Source organism: Ochotona curzoniae, unplaced genomic scaffold (assembly GCF_017591425.1).
Source record: "Ochotona curzoniae isolate NIBS_2020 unplaced genomic scaffold, NIBS_Ocur_1.0 contig_3437, whole genome shotgun sequence".
In the NCBI taxonomy this organism is placed as follows: Eukaryota; Metazoa; Chordata; class Mammalia; order Lagomorpha; family Ochotonidae; genus Ochotona; species Ochotona curzoniae.
In genome coordinates, this window is record NW_024465862.1 from 225,177 (window position 1) to 237,035 (window position 11,859).

The following is an 11,859-nucleotide window of genomic DNA, read 5'->3' on the forward strand; positions in this document are numbered from 1 at the left end:
AATAGGACAGAGAGGCCAACGACAGGACCGCGAGGGAGGGGATTTGATTCTAAGACAGTAGCCACTGGAGGGCCATAGGGCAGGGGTGACAAGATCTGATTAACGCTCTCAGAAGAATGTGAGATGGTGAACTGGTTCCTGGGCTCTCAGAGATGGAAGAGAGGGTCTGGGGGGGACCTGCAAACGGAAGGAGCCTGTGGCTGCAGTGAAATTCCACGTCATGGCTGTGGTAGTGGTTACACGAATCTGCACACGTGAGCAAACCTCCACACGCACACACAACACATGATTTTCTGGTTCTGTTTTTACCCCGTGGCTATACACAATGCTGTGAACGGGACATTCTTCTCCATCATCCTCGGCACCTACAACGACTTCAAAATTTTAAAGCTGCTGTTTAAAGTGTTAGCGGTAGAAAAATAAATGCAAAAGAACAAAGCGATACCAAATCATGCCCACTGAAAGGGTTAAAACAAAAATGAAAACACCAAGGTTGGCAAAAACATGGAGCAACTGGAGCTCACTCGCACGCAATGTTGGAGGGAATGCAAACTGGTACAACAACATCAGGGAAAGAAAGCGGTGAAGTTGAACACACACCTACCTTATGACCCAGCAACTCTTGCAGGGTTCTTTGAAGATTAGTTTTCCTGGAAAGTCAGTTAGAGAGAGAAAGGGAGACACACACGGAAACAGAGAGTCTTCCTTCTGGTTCCTTCCCCTTGGTGGCTGCATTGGGCTGGGCCATTTTTTTTTACTGTTTTTCCGAGACCATTAGCAGAGAGCTGGATAGAAAGTGGAACCAACGGCACTCAATTAGCGCCAACATGGGATGCTGGCTTTACCTCCTATTACACTGCCAGTCCCCTGACCCAGCAATTTTCCTCCTACGTGTACAATCACCAGAACACATCCAAATAATCCCATATGCACAATTCATAAAAGCCAAATTGGGGAATCCTGTAGCCCATCAACAGGTAGAGGAAGCAGTTATGGTGCCATCACATCACTCAGCAGCAGAGGCTGAGTGGTCCACAGCCACAAGCAGCACTCCAGACTGATTTCACAAACCCAAGGTTGGACCAAGTGAGCTAGCCAGAAGACAGTGTTTATGGAGCAGTTAAGACGCCCCTTGGGATACCCATCTTCCATACCACAGAACCTGCTCCACTTCCAATTCCAACTTCCTGCTAATGCATACCTTGGGAGGCAACAGGTGCCGGCCTGAGTCTTTGAGTCCCTGCTATAAGTTATGGCTTCTTGACATCAGGGCCTGGCCAAGAGCAACCAAGGCCCTTGCAGGCGTTTGGGGAGTGACCCGGTGAATGGAAAAGCTCTTTCAAGTAAGTAAGTCTTTAAAAAGCCAACTGCGGAAGCATAAGCTATGGTTCAACATGAAGCTCAGATCAGGGTTTTACAAGTTAGGGCAGACAGTAGCTTCAGGAGTTCAGAGGGGGGAAACCGGGGAGGAAGTATTCCCAGGTACCAGTACTATTTCATTTCTTCATCTCCATCACTCCCGGCATTCTGGGTTGCATGATCCTTTGAGTAGCTCTGCCCTGGAGAGGGCGTATCCACATCCCTGGTCTGTACTCATCCACAAACCCATGTCGCTCAGAAATGTCTGCAGACACTGCCAAATGCCTCTGGGGGGGCAAGACTGCCCCCATTTAAGAACCACTCATCCAGACGCTACTCACACAGGAATGGATGGGATATTTCAACACAACAGACACAGGAAGCCGTACAGGAGACCATGGGAGGACAGTGCCTGGGCCTGGGAGTCAATGCAAAGCGGGAGAGAGGTGGCAAGGTCCAGGATGCAGTGTGAGTCAAGGCCATTACAAGGTTTGGTCTGAGGAACGGACTGGCTGCCAGCGCCATTCACCAACCTGGAACGCAGGGACAGAGCACCTTGGAGGAAAACTGTGGAGTTATCCGCGGGCAACTAAACCACTATTCCTGCACAAGAAAAACCTATTTCCCATTCTCAACGTTTGCAAACAGCAGTCCTTGATCCGGATTAATGATCTCCCCACCACTGTGCGATGTGATCCCAGACACGACTAAACTTGTCACTGCTGTCCCCAAGTCATCAGACTGCACGAGAAGCTCCGTCTCGGCCTGAAGCCACCAGGCCATCCTCCCCCAGAGCTTCTGACGCTGCAGCAAGAGGCCAAGAGTGAGGCCTGTCAGCAGCAAGGCCCTTTCTGTTCATCCACAGTGGCTTCCATAAGCACTCCTTTCACAGAGAAACACTGAGTCAAACAAGTATCCAAATAAACAAGGGCAAGACACAGTGTTCCCGGAGGGAATGCAGGCCTTTCCCTGCATGACTATTGATCACTGTGAAGGCACAGATTTGTTAGAGCTGGATGAAGTGTGCCCCCAGTAGCTCTGTTATCTGGTTATCAATTTAAGACAAACTAAATAATCCTTTTTTCTGCTGGACCATGTGTTTTTGGAGTATAAACCCAATTGCATCCTAGCTTTTTTAGCCTAGGATGTGTGTTTATTCACACACACACCCAAAACAGCACCTTCTGAGCTTCACATCCTCGCTCCAGGGAGGAATTAAGTGCAAGAATCATTTGGAAACAAAGCACGGCCCGGATCCAACACCTCACTGCCACCGACGTGTATGAACAGGCATCGCGACATTCTCAAATCTGTCACCTGTTAAGTAACATTTGTAGAAACCCAACTGGATAAAAAAAATGAGTAAAAATATATTTTTTTAATCTAAAGATCTAAGAGGAAAGGCAAGCAAACTCTTCCACTCTTTCTGCTCTTACAGAATTGGATATCAATAGTTCTTTTCTAGTCAGTGTTAAAATTAAGAACAAGCCTTGAAAGTGTTCACAGCAAACTTATTGATTTAGAAACGGACTAATGACTCCTGGCTTATGCAAGTGAGAGATTTCACTTCCACTGGAGGAATGAGATTACTTTTCAAAAGCAGTCGGAGGCAACACCAAACGACATTCCAAATAAATCATACAGGCCAGCCCAGTTATTCAAGTCCCCAGCTTTTCAAAGAACTCACTCAATGACCTAGGTCTTGGAGGCCAGCTCCAAATTCCTGACGCTGGGAAGAAGCACTTGGGTCTCATGTTAATTTGCTTCAACAAGCCTCTTGGAGAAGGAGCTCTCAGCAAAAAAATAAACACTCTTTGAGAAAGTGAGTTGTACAGAGCCACATGGTCGTGTGAAAGGAGTTTATTCTGAAAAAGCCACAACCTGTCTGGGTAAGGAAGCACCCGGAGACTGGGTACAGCTCTGAGACACTTCATTTTAAACTTGCAAACATCTATATTGTAAAGCAACTACTCTTGGCAGTTGACATTGTGGTTGCTCTATGTAACTGTTTCTGTTCTTAAGAACTATAGGTTCTGTTTTGTTTTTAATGTTTTTCATTATTGAAAAAGCAATCTACTCTTTAAGGAGGCGAGAGAAGAACTGAGATTAAACACTAAAGGAATCCAATGAAATGCCCTTTCCCTGCCCTCCCCCAACACACACTCGGGAACCAGCACCTGGCTCTCCTCCAGGCCTTCAGTTCGTTCCTCCTTAACGGGAAATCACAACACTTGCCACAGTATTCCTCCAATGACAACCTATACAAACAGTCCATTTATACATTTTCCTCTTTTTGTTCTATTTATTACTCAAGCAACACACACACTATTCACTTTTATGAGTCAAAATTGTTTTCCACTCAGTAATGCGTCTTACAGAGTGCTCCATATCAGAATGAGAACATTTATCGTCTCAGAAGCGACACAGCCTTGGGGCTATACGATAATTTGCTTAACTAGTTCTCCACTGATGCACATTTAGGCTGATTTTAATCTTCTGCAATTTCGAACAAAACTGCAATAATTTTGCACATAAGACTTACACGAATGTGTGAATACATCTGAGAGAAAGCAAACCCCAAGGGCAGAACCACTGGGTCCCAGGGGCCACACATTTACCCCGTCAGCAGCTGCCCTCCACAGCAGCTGGTCAAGTTTTCCTTCTATACCACGGCAGCAAGGAGCTCCGCCGCCTCTCCCTGAACAGCTGTGCAGTCTCTGGCCTGTCAGTCTCCTGATGGAGAACTGTTTCACTCGAGTTTTCATTTGTATTTTATTTAGTAGGACTCGGGCTGACTGTCAATGAAAAATCTTTTAAAAGGAACAAAATGGACATGTAAGAGGAAACAGCTGTCTTTTCACGTATTTAAAATCCATTTTCATTGTCTTTGCTGTGACTTGCCCCTTTTCTTTGCCTATTAGGCTACTGGTCTTCTAATTAATTTTGAAAGCTCTTTATGTGTTCACACCGATTGAAATCGCCCTCCCTGCTCTGGGTTTGCATGTTGATTTACTGAATTATTCCGTTGTCTATAATCGTTTCTCAGTTGATCTTAGCTTTGTGCTGAAACACAGCCATTTCATCTGTAAACGACAGTGGCTTTCTGCTTTCTGAGTTTCCCGTCTTTTTCTAGTCAAGTGCCATCATGTCAGCACACATTCCCCAGCCGTCCTTGGTTACAACAGGGAGGCTTTCAAGCTTTCACCTCTTTGGGATGAGGCAGGCTTCGGTTGCAACACTAGTCCTCGAAGGCGGTTTCCGAATTCGCAGAAAAACCTTACAATCCCATCCTGAGCAGCATGTCTGCATGTCTGTCAGTTGGTGCTATAGATTTTCTTCATGTCAAAGTACATCACCGGCTCCATCATCTGCATGGTTATTATGGCGTCACAACAGCAACCCATGACTCTGTATTCACATTGTGCCATTCTATAAATAATTCATGAGTACTCATTAAAATATCGAATCCATTTTTCTCAGGTCGTGGGCAGTATTAAAAAACAAAAACAAACAGGAATCTTACATCACAGATGGGAGAAATGAGTTGTGAAAAGATCGTAAGTCTACACACACCCTTCCCCCTTGCTTCGGTGTGCCACTTCTGTGAGTGAGAAATAAAATTGAGACCTTGCGATGCCTACTCCGGCCTCTAAGGCACAAGAAAGCACCGCGGCTTCCCAGCGCCCAGCGGCCGCCCAGCATACACAGAAGAAAGCAGGCTGCCATCTGCAACGGCAGCTTCCCAGCATCGTCTGCCAGGACCCTGAAAGCAACCTCCAAGTTGGAACCGGGAGCTGAAAACATCTGAAAGGCATCACCCAGCAGCCAGCGGAGTAGTTCCTGCTCAGTGAGACATCATGTTGCCGACATTCCTCCGCCAATTACAATTCCTTTCTGCGGCAATGGAGGTGCACGCAGCTGGAACGGCAGAGCGGGGCGCAGCGTCAGAAGCAAGGGCTGCACATTACCTGAAACCTTGTTTGCAAACAATAAAAGGCTTTTTTGCTTCCTTTAATCCAGAAATGCACAAACAACATTCCAGTTAAATATCTAAACGGATGAAATTGCATCTGGAGACAAAATCGTGATTCTAATGTTTTAAGAGGGTGTGCCTCATCCACACGCTTTGTGCCTTTGTGTTCTGAACCCGACTCCACTGATTCGCCTACAGCCAGAAGGGCCTCCGAGACTCCAGCCAGGAAGAGCGAGTGTCTGGGATAGCCAGGGAATTTTAAGTTGGGAGGTTTCTCTAGAAAATTCACTTACACCACAGCAGGCAAAGCAGTTATTTAAATTGTCAGGGACAGAACCAAATTTTTCAGATTCCTATTTGTTTAAAAATACTTAACCTCTAAAATAGTTTTGAGATTACAAATGTTCAAACCCTGAAGTAAAAATCCTAACCATTAGCCTCTCTCCACCAGAAAAAATCGAAGCAACACAGAAGTAAAGATAATTCACTCTTTCAAACTTTAGGAACCACTCAATAAAATGTCCAATTTGGCTCTTCTCGCTCCCAGCAAGGAGCCACACATGTGTTACCAAACAGCTGGTCTTAGTAACGGGATCACTGCCTTGGTGATGCTGTGTGGGTCACTGTTTCCTCTTTTGTTTTCAATTCACAAGAAAATGCTTGACCAGTGACATGCCTCCAGAACTTCCCCTCAACCAAAACAAAAGAAAAACAATTTGTTGAAGGGAAAGAAAACCATGACAGAATCCGCTTTCATGGCTACAAAAAAAAAAAGTTTGAACTCCTGGTGTAAAAAATTCTAGCTTGATAAATCACAACTACTTTGAAAATAGGATGGGTAAAGTACAGAAAAGATTTTGTGTGTAAAATCAATGGAATCAAGATCACAAAGAGAAAACAGTAGGGGGGGTGGTTTTTTTTTTTTTTTTTCCACTTAGGACAATACAAATGTGATCAAAATCATGGACCAGACCTGTACTGGTACCAGGCAGAAATGAGAGTCTTTTGAAAGTATAATTGCTAGTTCAGATTCATAACAGCATTGGATCCGAGCCCTCCTCCACCCTCAGATAAGCTGGCTCAAAGAGGCGCCTAGGCTGTCCCTCCCTCCTCTGGCGGCAGGTCTTAAGGAAACTGTCACACCTGGCTATCAGCTAATTAATTAGCCACTACTCCATCTCACCCCAGCAACCACAGCACAGTTGTTGAAACAAAGACTCTATCTGCCTTACACAAGCGAGTTTTATTACACTCACACTTACTACAAGTGAACAGAGTCAATACTCCTCACCATTTCCTTAATCCTTACGAGAAAATGAAGTATTTTGAAGCAATCAGTTGGGTCACTGATCAATGAACAATAACAGCCATTACTAACACTGTTTCTCTCCCGGCTGCGCAGCTGCACCAGGATACAAGCCAGTGTGACGTGACGTGTGTGGCAACCTCCATGCCATACTCCTGTGCCCACACGCTCTCCTTCCCCTCTCCCTGGAACTGGAATTCTTCTCTTTGCCATACACAGTCACGCTCCACCAGATACTAGGACAGAGAATATTTCAAGGCATAAAACCATGTGGTATTTCAACTAGCTGGTTAACATTAGAATAAGATTTAATTTTCCCGAAGAGCGCTATGGGACCCTTAGAGCTCAAAATGCCATTCTCTTGCCCGAAGTGGACTGAGCAATGTATCTGGGATTCATTTGTATGCCACGTAACAAAGTTTGAATTTTAAATCAAAATGTTTCCAAAATCTTTTATTTGCCAATAAACTCTATAATGTCTCCAAAATAATGCTCTCAACCACTTGATTTTGGACATATTATGCCCTTAAACCTACCCAAACCACTTAAAAACTTGTTTTCCACTAAAATACTATAGACATTCATTTAAAATAACATTTTAATTTTTTAAAAAAGGTTTGTTTTTGAAAGAGTCACAGAGAAGGAGAAACCAACAGGGAGAAAGAAATCTTGCACCCACTGGTCCACTCCCCAGGGGGCTGTAGGGGCCAAGGCGCGCAGCCTCAGCTGAGTCTCCCTGTGGGCGGCAGGAGTCCAGACACTTGCACCAGCCATCTCCTGCTGCTTTCCCAGGCCACCAGCAGGCTGCCTCAGAAGCGGAACAGCAGCAACTTGAACCTGGGCCCATATGGCATTCTGGTATTGCAGGTGGCAGCTTTACCCACTACGGCATCATACTGCCACCCAAATAACATTTTAAATATAAAGGCTACGGGCGTTGGCATGGTGGCACAGAGCCCCACCTGTGGTGCCCACATCCTACATCAAAGTGCCACCATTTCTCTTTTTTTATGATTTATTTTTAGTAGAAAGATATACAGAGAAGAGGAGAGACAGAGAGGAAGATCTTCTTCCATCTGCTGATTCACTCCCCAAGCAGCCACAATGGCTGCAGCTAAAGCCAGGAGTCAGGAGCCTCCTCCAGGTCTCCCATGTAGGTGCAGGGTCCTAAGGCTTTGGGCCATCCTTGACTGCTTTCCCAGGCCACAAGCAGGGAGCTGGATGGGAAGTGGGGCTGCCAAGACACAAACCGGCGCACCCATATGGGATCCTGGTGCATTCAAGGTGATGACATTGGCTACTAGGCTATTGTGCTGGGCCCTGGCTGCTCCATTTCTAATCCATTTTCCTGCCTAATGCAACCAGCCAGGCAGCAGATAATGTGTCCCATGCTTGAGCCACTGCCACTCCCAGGTGACAGTTACAGACTTCCGGCTCCAGCCTAGGCCAGCCCAGCTGCTGTAGGTATGCTGGGGGTGAACCATTAGATCCAAGATTTCTCTCTTCCTACCAAGTCCACCCCCCATCTCTCCCTCTGCCTTTAGAGTAAATGAAAACGAGCATTTTTAATTCCATTTTTTAAAAAGACACACATTCTTCTACTGTCTAAGACAGATTCCGAGAGCAGTTCAACGTATTACCCAATCGTTTTCAAAAACAAAAAGGATCCAACAGAAACAAAACGCTCATAAGTACAAACAATACACAAAATTAACGCTTGGCATAAATCAAACGCAAATGCTGTGTTTTAACACAACTTCCTGAATACCAGGATTGAGGACAGAAAGAAGACGTACCCAAAAACAATTCCAAATAGGAGAGTTGGTAGAGGTGTGAAAAAGAGGCTCAAAGAATGGCACAAGAGTTGAACTCTCATTTGACAGATGGGTGAATGGAGACACAGAGAGGAGGAACAGCAGGCTGGCTGTCACACAGCTAATCACCAGTCCCAGCAGAACCTGCTAGCCCCACACCAGGGCAGCGTCACCTGCACCCAGACATTCTGAGTGCTCCCCTCAAACTCCAAAGTCTTTCCTGTCTCCCCAACGACTTGTGCTGTGTGAGGAATTCATCTAATGGATATAATATCCTTTGTATTTAAAACTCACTTTTTTTGAAATATCAAACATGGAAACAAGCTCTGTGAAAATGCCAGAATTATTTCAAACTTACTCGGACCACTGTGCTGAGCAAACCAAAACTTATCCCTTCTTCAACTAAACAGCTAGCTAGAACATTTCCAGGCCTTTTAAGGGTCAGGAGATAACCAGAACCATTAGTGTAGGCAAGCACACCTTCTTAGGGAGCCTGTTGGCAGGATGCTCCCCCAGACCACCGGCTGCAGACACGGGTTGGTGTTTCAGAAACAGCACTGCCCACGCACCTCACCCTCCCCCATCCAACGCCACCCAAGGGCTCTTCAGACAGGAGCACGCCTGCAGTGGTGACATCTACATTCCTGAACCCCAAAACCATCTGGGAGGAGGACAAGGTATCCTTTTCCCAAGAGGGCCAGCCCAGCGAGCCAGGTTTGGTGAACACACTCACACACATGCACACACATGCACATGCGCGCACACATGCATGCCTGACACAAACACCTACTGCTTCTAGAACAACTGATTCCATTTCCACCAAATTCCTCAAATCAGTTGCCTTGCTAACAAGGAAATGGAAGCTTGCCTGAAGGCAGGTACAGACTACCCCAAATGAAAGTTGCCAGTTCTTAGCACTTCGCGAGTGCTACAATGTCTAAGAATGTGGCTTCTCGTGTAACCAGAGAGATAACGCTGTGTACAGTGTATCCACCGGCGGACAAGCGTTTCCTATCTTCCCTGCCATCGCCAGGCAGTTTCTCAGAGGTGAAGGCGGGGGACTAGCCTGTTTCTTTGCAAATCCAGGGAGCCTGTTGTTTGGGTCCAAATCATGCCCTGACCTTACACCTTTATTAAAAAAAAAAAAACCTTCTAAAACAAAAATGGTATCAGACCACAACTCTGAACTTTTCAAAGTAAAATTCACTTTCAGGAAAAACAAAAAGCAAACACTGTCCTTTTCCTGTATTTTGTACAGTTTAGGGCTGTGCTTTCTCGGCCGCGAGTCCACGCCAGACTCTCAAGTCCTCACTACACTCAGCCCCTTAGAGGAACACACACACACACACACACACACACACACACACACACACACACACACACGGGAAAATCCCCGACCAGGAGCAGACGGAACGTGGTCTTTGCTTCCCAGAGCTGGGAATCCTGGAGTTCGGAAAGTCCCTCACAGGGCAGGATTTGCAACGCCACCCCCAGCCGTGGGCACGGATTTCAAGCGGGCAGGGTCTGCGGCGCCCGCAGCCGCGCGTTGGCATCCACACACACGCCCCCGCGTCGCAGGCCCATGCCCGGCTCGGCGCTCAGCCTTGAAGGTGGCACCCGGGCCGTTTCATTGAGGAGCCCACGCGGTGCCCATCACACGGGGTAAGGGACCCTGGGCGCAGACGCGGGCGCACACAGGGGGCCGGGCCCGGGGCTTGGGGGTGCAGAACGGAAGTGGCCTAGACTGGAGAGGCCTGGATCAGGCGGGAAGCGAGCAAAGACCGGGAGCCCTCCCCAAGACCCGGGTGCAGGAATTCGAGGCTGAATCAGGAAGAAAAGGGTGGAGGCCGCCCGAGCCAAGCGAGGGGGCGGGGCCGGGAGATAAGCGGGGGCGGGGCTGGGGTGGGAAGGTGAGGACGGGGGTGTCGAGGCCAGGAGCTGGGGGGCTGGGGGATGGAGGGATGGGGGGCTGCAGGATTGGGGGGCTGGGGAGCTGGAGGCTGGGGGGCGGGGACTGGGGGACCGGGGGCTGGGGGCCAGGGGCTGGAGGGCTGGGGGCGGGGGACCGGGGGACCAGGGGCTGGGGGGCCGGGGGCCGGGGAACTGGAGGATTGGGGGACTGGTGGCTGGGGGGCGGGGGACCGGGGGCTGGGAGACTGGAGGATTGGGGGGCTGGGGGGCTGGTGGCTGGGGGGCGGGTGGCTGGGGGGCTGGGGGACTGGAGGATTGGGGGGCTGGGGGGCTGGTGGCTGGGGGGCGGGGGTCCGGGGGCTGGGGGGCTGGGGGACTGGAGGATTGGGGGGCTGGGGGACTGGAGGATTGGGGGCCTGGGGACCGGGGGCTCGGGGGCCGGGGCCCCTCCAGCAGCGGGAGCAGCGAGCGGGGTGGGCGGGTAGGGCGAGCCGCGCCGATCCCAAGGAGGAAGAGGAGGGGGCGAGGACCCGGTGCCGGGAGGGCGCAGCGCGAGGGCAGGTGGGGCGGGACGGGCCAGGCGGCCCCGGCGGGGGCACAGGTGGGGGCGGCCGCGGGGGGCGGGGTCGGAGAGTCGGGGGTCCCGCGCGGGGGCGCCCCGAGGGGGTCCCCGGGGGCGAGCGAGGGGGCTGCGCGGGGCGGCCGTACCTGTCAGGCGGATCTTGATGCTGGAGCCGTTCCTGCGCGTCCCAGGGTTCGACATCTCCCGCCAACGATCGGGCAGCCGCGGATCCAGCGCCGCCGCCCCCCGGCCCGGCCCGGCCCGGCCCCGCCGCCGCCGCCGCCGCCTCAAGGTTACGACTCCGGGCTGGGCGCCGGGGTCCGAGCCGGGACACAAACTCGGCGGCCCCGGCGTCCGGGCGCAGGGCGGCTGGTCAGGCCGGGGGATCGGGGCTCGCCCGGGCGCCCGGGGCCCTCGCCGCTCCCGCCGAGCCCAGTCCCGAGCCGCCGCCGCCGCCGCCGCCGCCTCGTCCACCGCCGCCGCCACTCCGGCCGCCGCCGCCTGCTCCGCCGCCGCCTCCTCAGCGCCGGACGCCCGCCGCCCTCGCCGCTTCCGCCGCCGCCTCCCGGAGCCGCGCGCGCGCCCGCCCGCCGCCGTGCCGGCCCTCGCCCTGCGCGCGCCCGCCGCCGTGCGCGCCCGCGGCGACGTGCGCGCCCACGGGGGACGGCGGGGCGGGGCGCGCCGCTGCGTCTCCCGGCGGCCGGCTCGCGGGGCGCGCGCGAGGGTCTGCAGGCTGCGGGCCGGGGGCTTCCCGCCTCCGCGCACGCCGCGCTCCGCGTGGTGTACGGCGGCCGGGCCGAGCCGCGTTCTCCGGGAGAACGGATCTGCGGGGTGCGGAGGTGGGGAGAAGCGGCCGGCTTCCGCACGTCTCTTCCCTCAAGGCTCGGGGTTCCCCTGGAGCGGCTGAGGGGAGGCGTTTCCTCCCCCTCAGCGC

At 51.3% G+C, this 11,859-nt stretch overlaps 1 protein-coding gene across 1 annotated transcript in view; it reads right to left on the bottom strand.

Moving 5' to 3' along the window:
- Positions 1–11,138, bottom strand: part of SMURF1 (SMAD specific E3 ubiquitin protein ligase 1) — a 107,105-nt gene extending 95,967 nt beyond the window's left edge. Inside the window, exon 1 of the mRNA XM_040980363.1 lies at positions 11,072–11,138. Within this exon, the coding sequence (XP_040836297.1) occupies positions 11,072–11,126 (55 nt within the window). The 5' untranslated portion in view covers positions 11,127–11,138. The remainder of the gene's footprint in view (positions 1–11,071) is intronic.
- Positions 11,139–11,859: the final 721 nt, after the last annotated feature.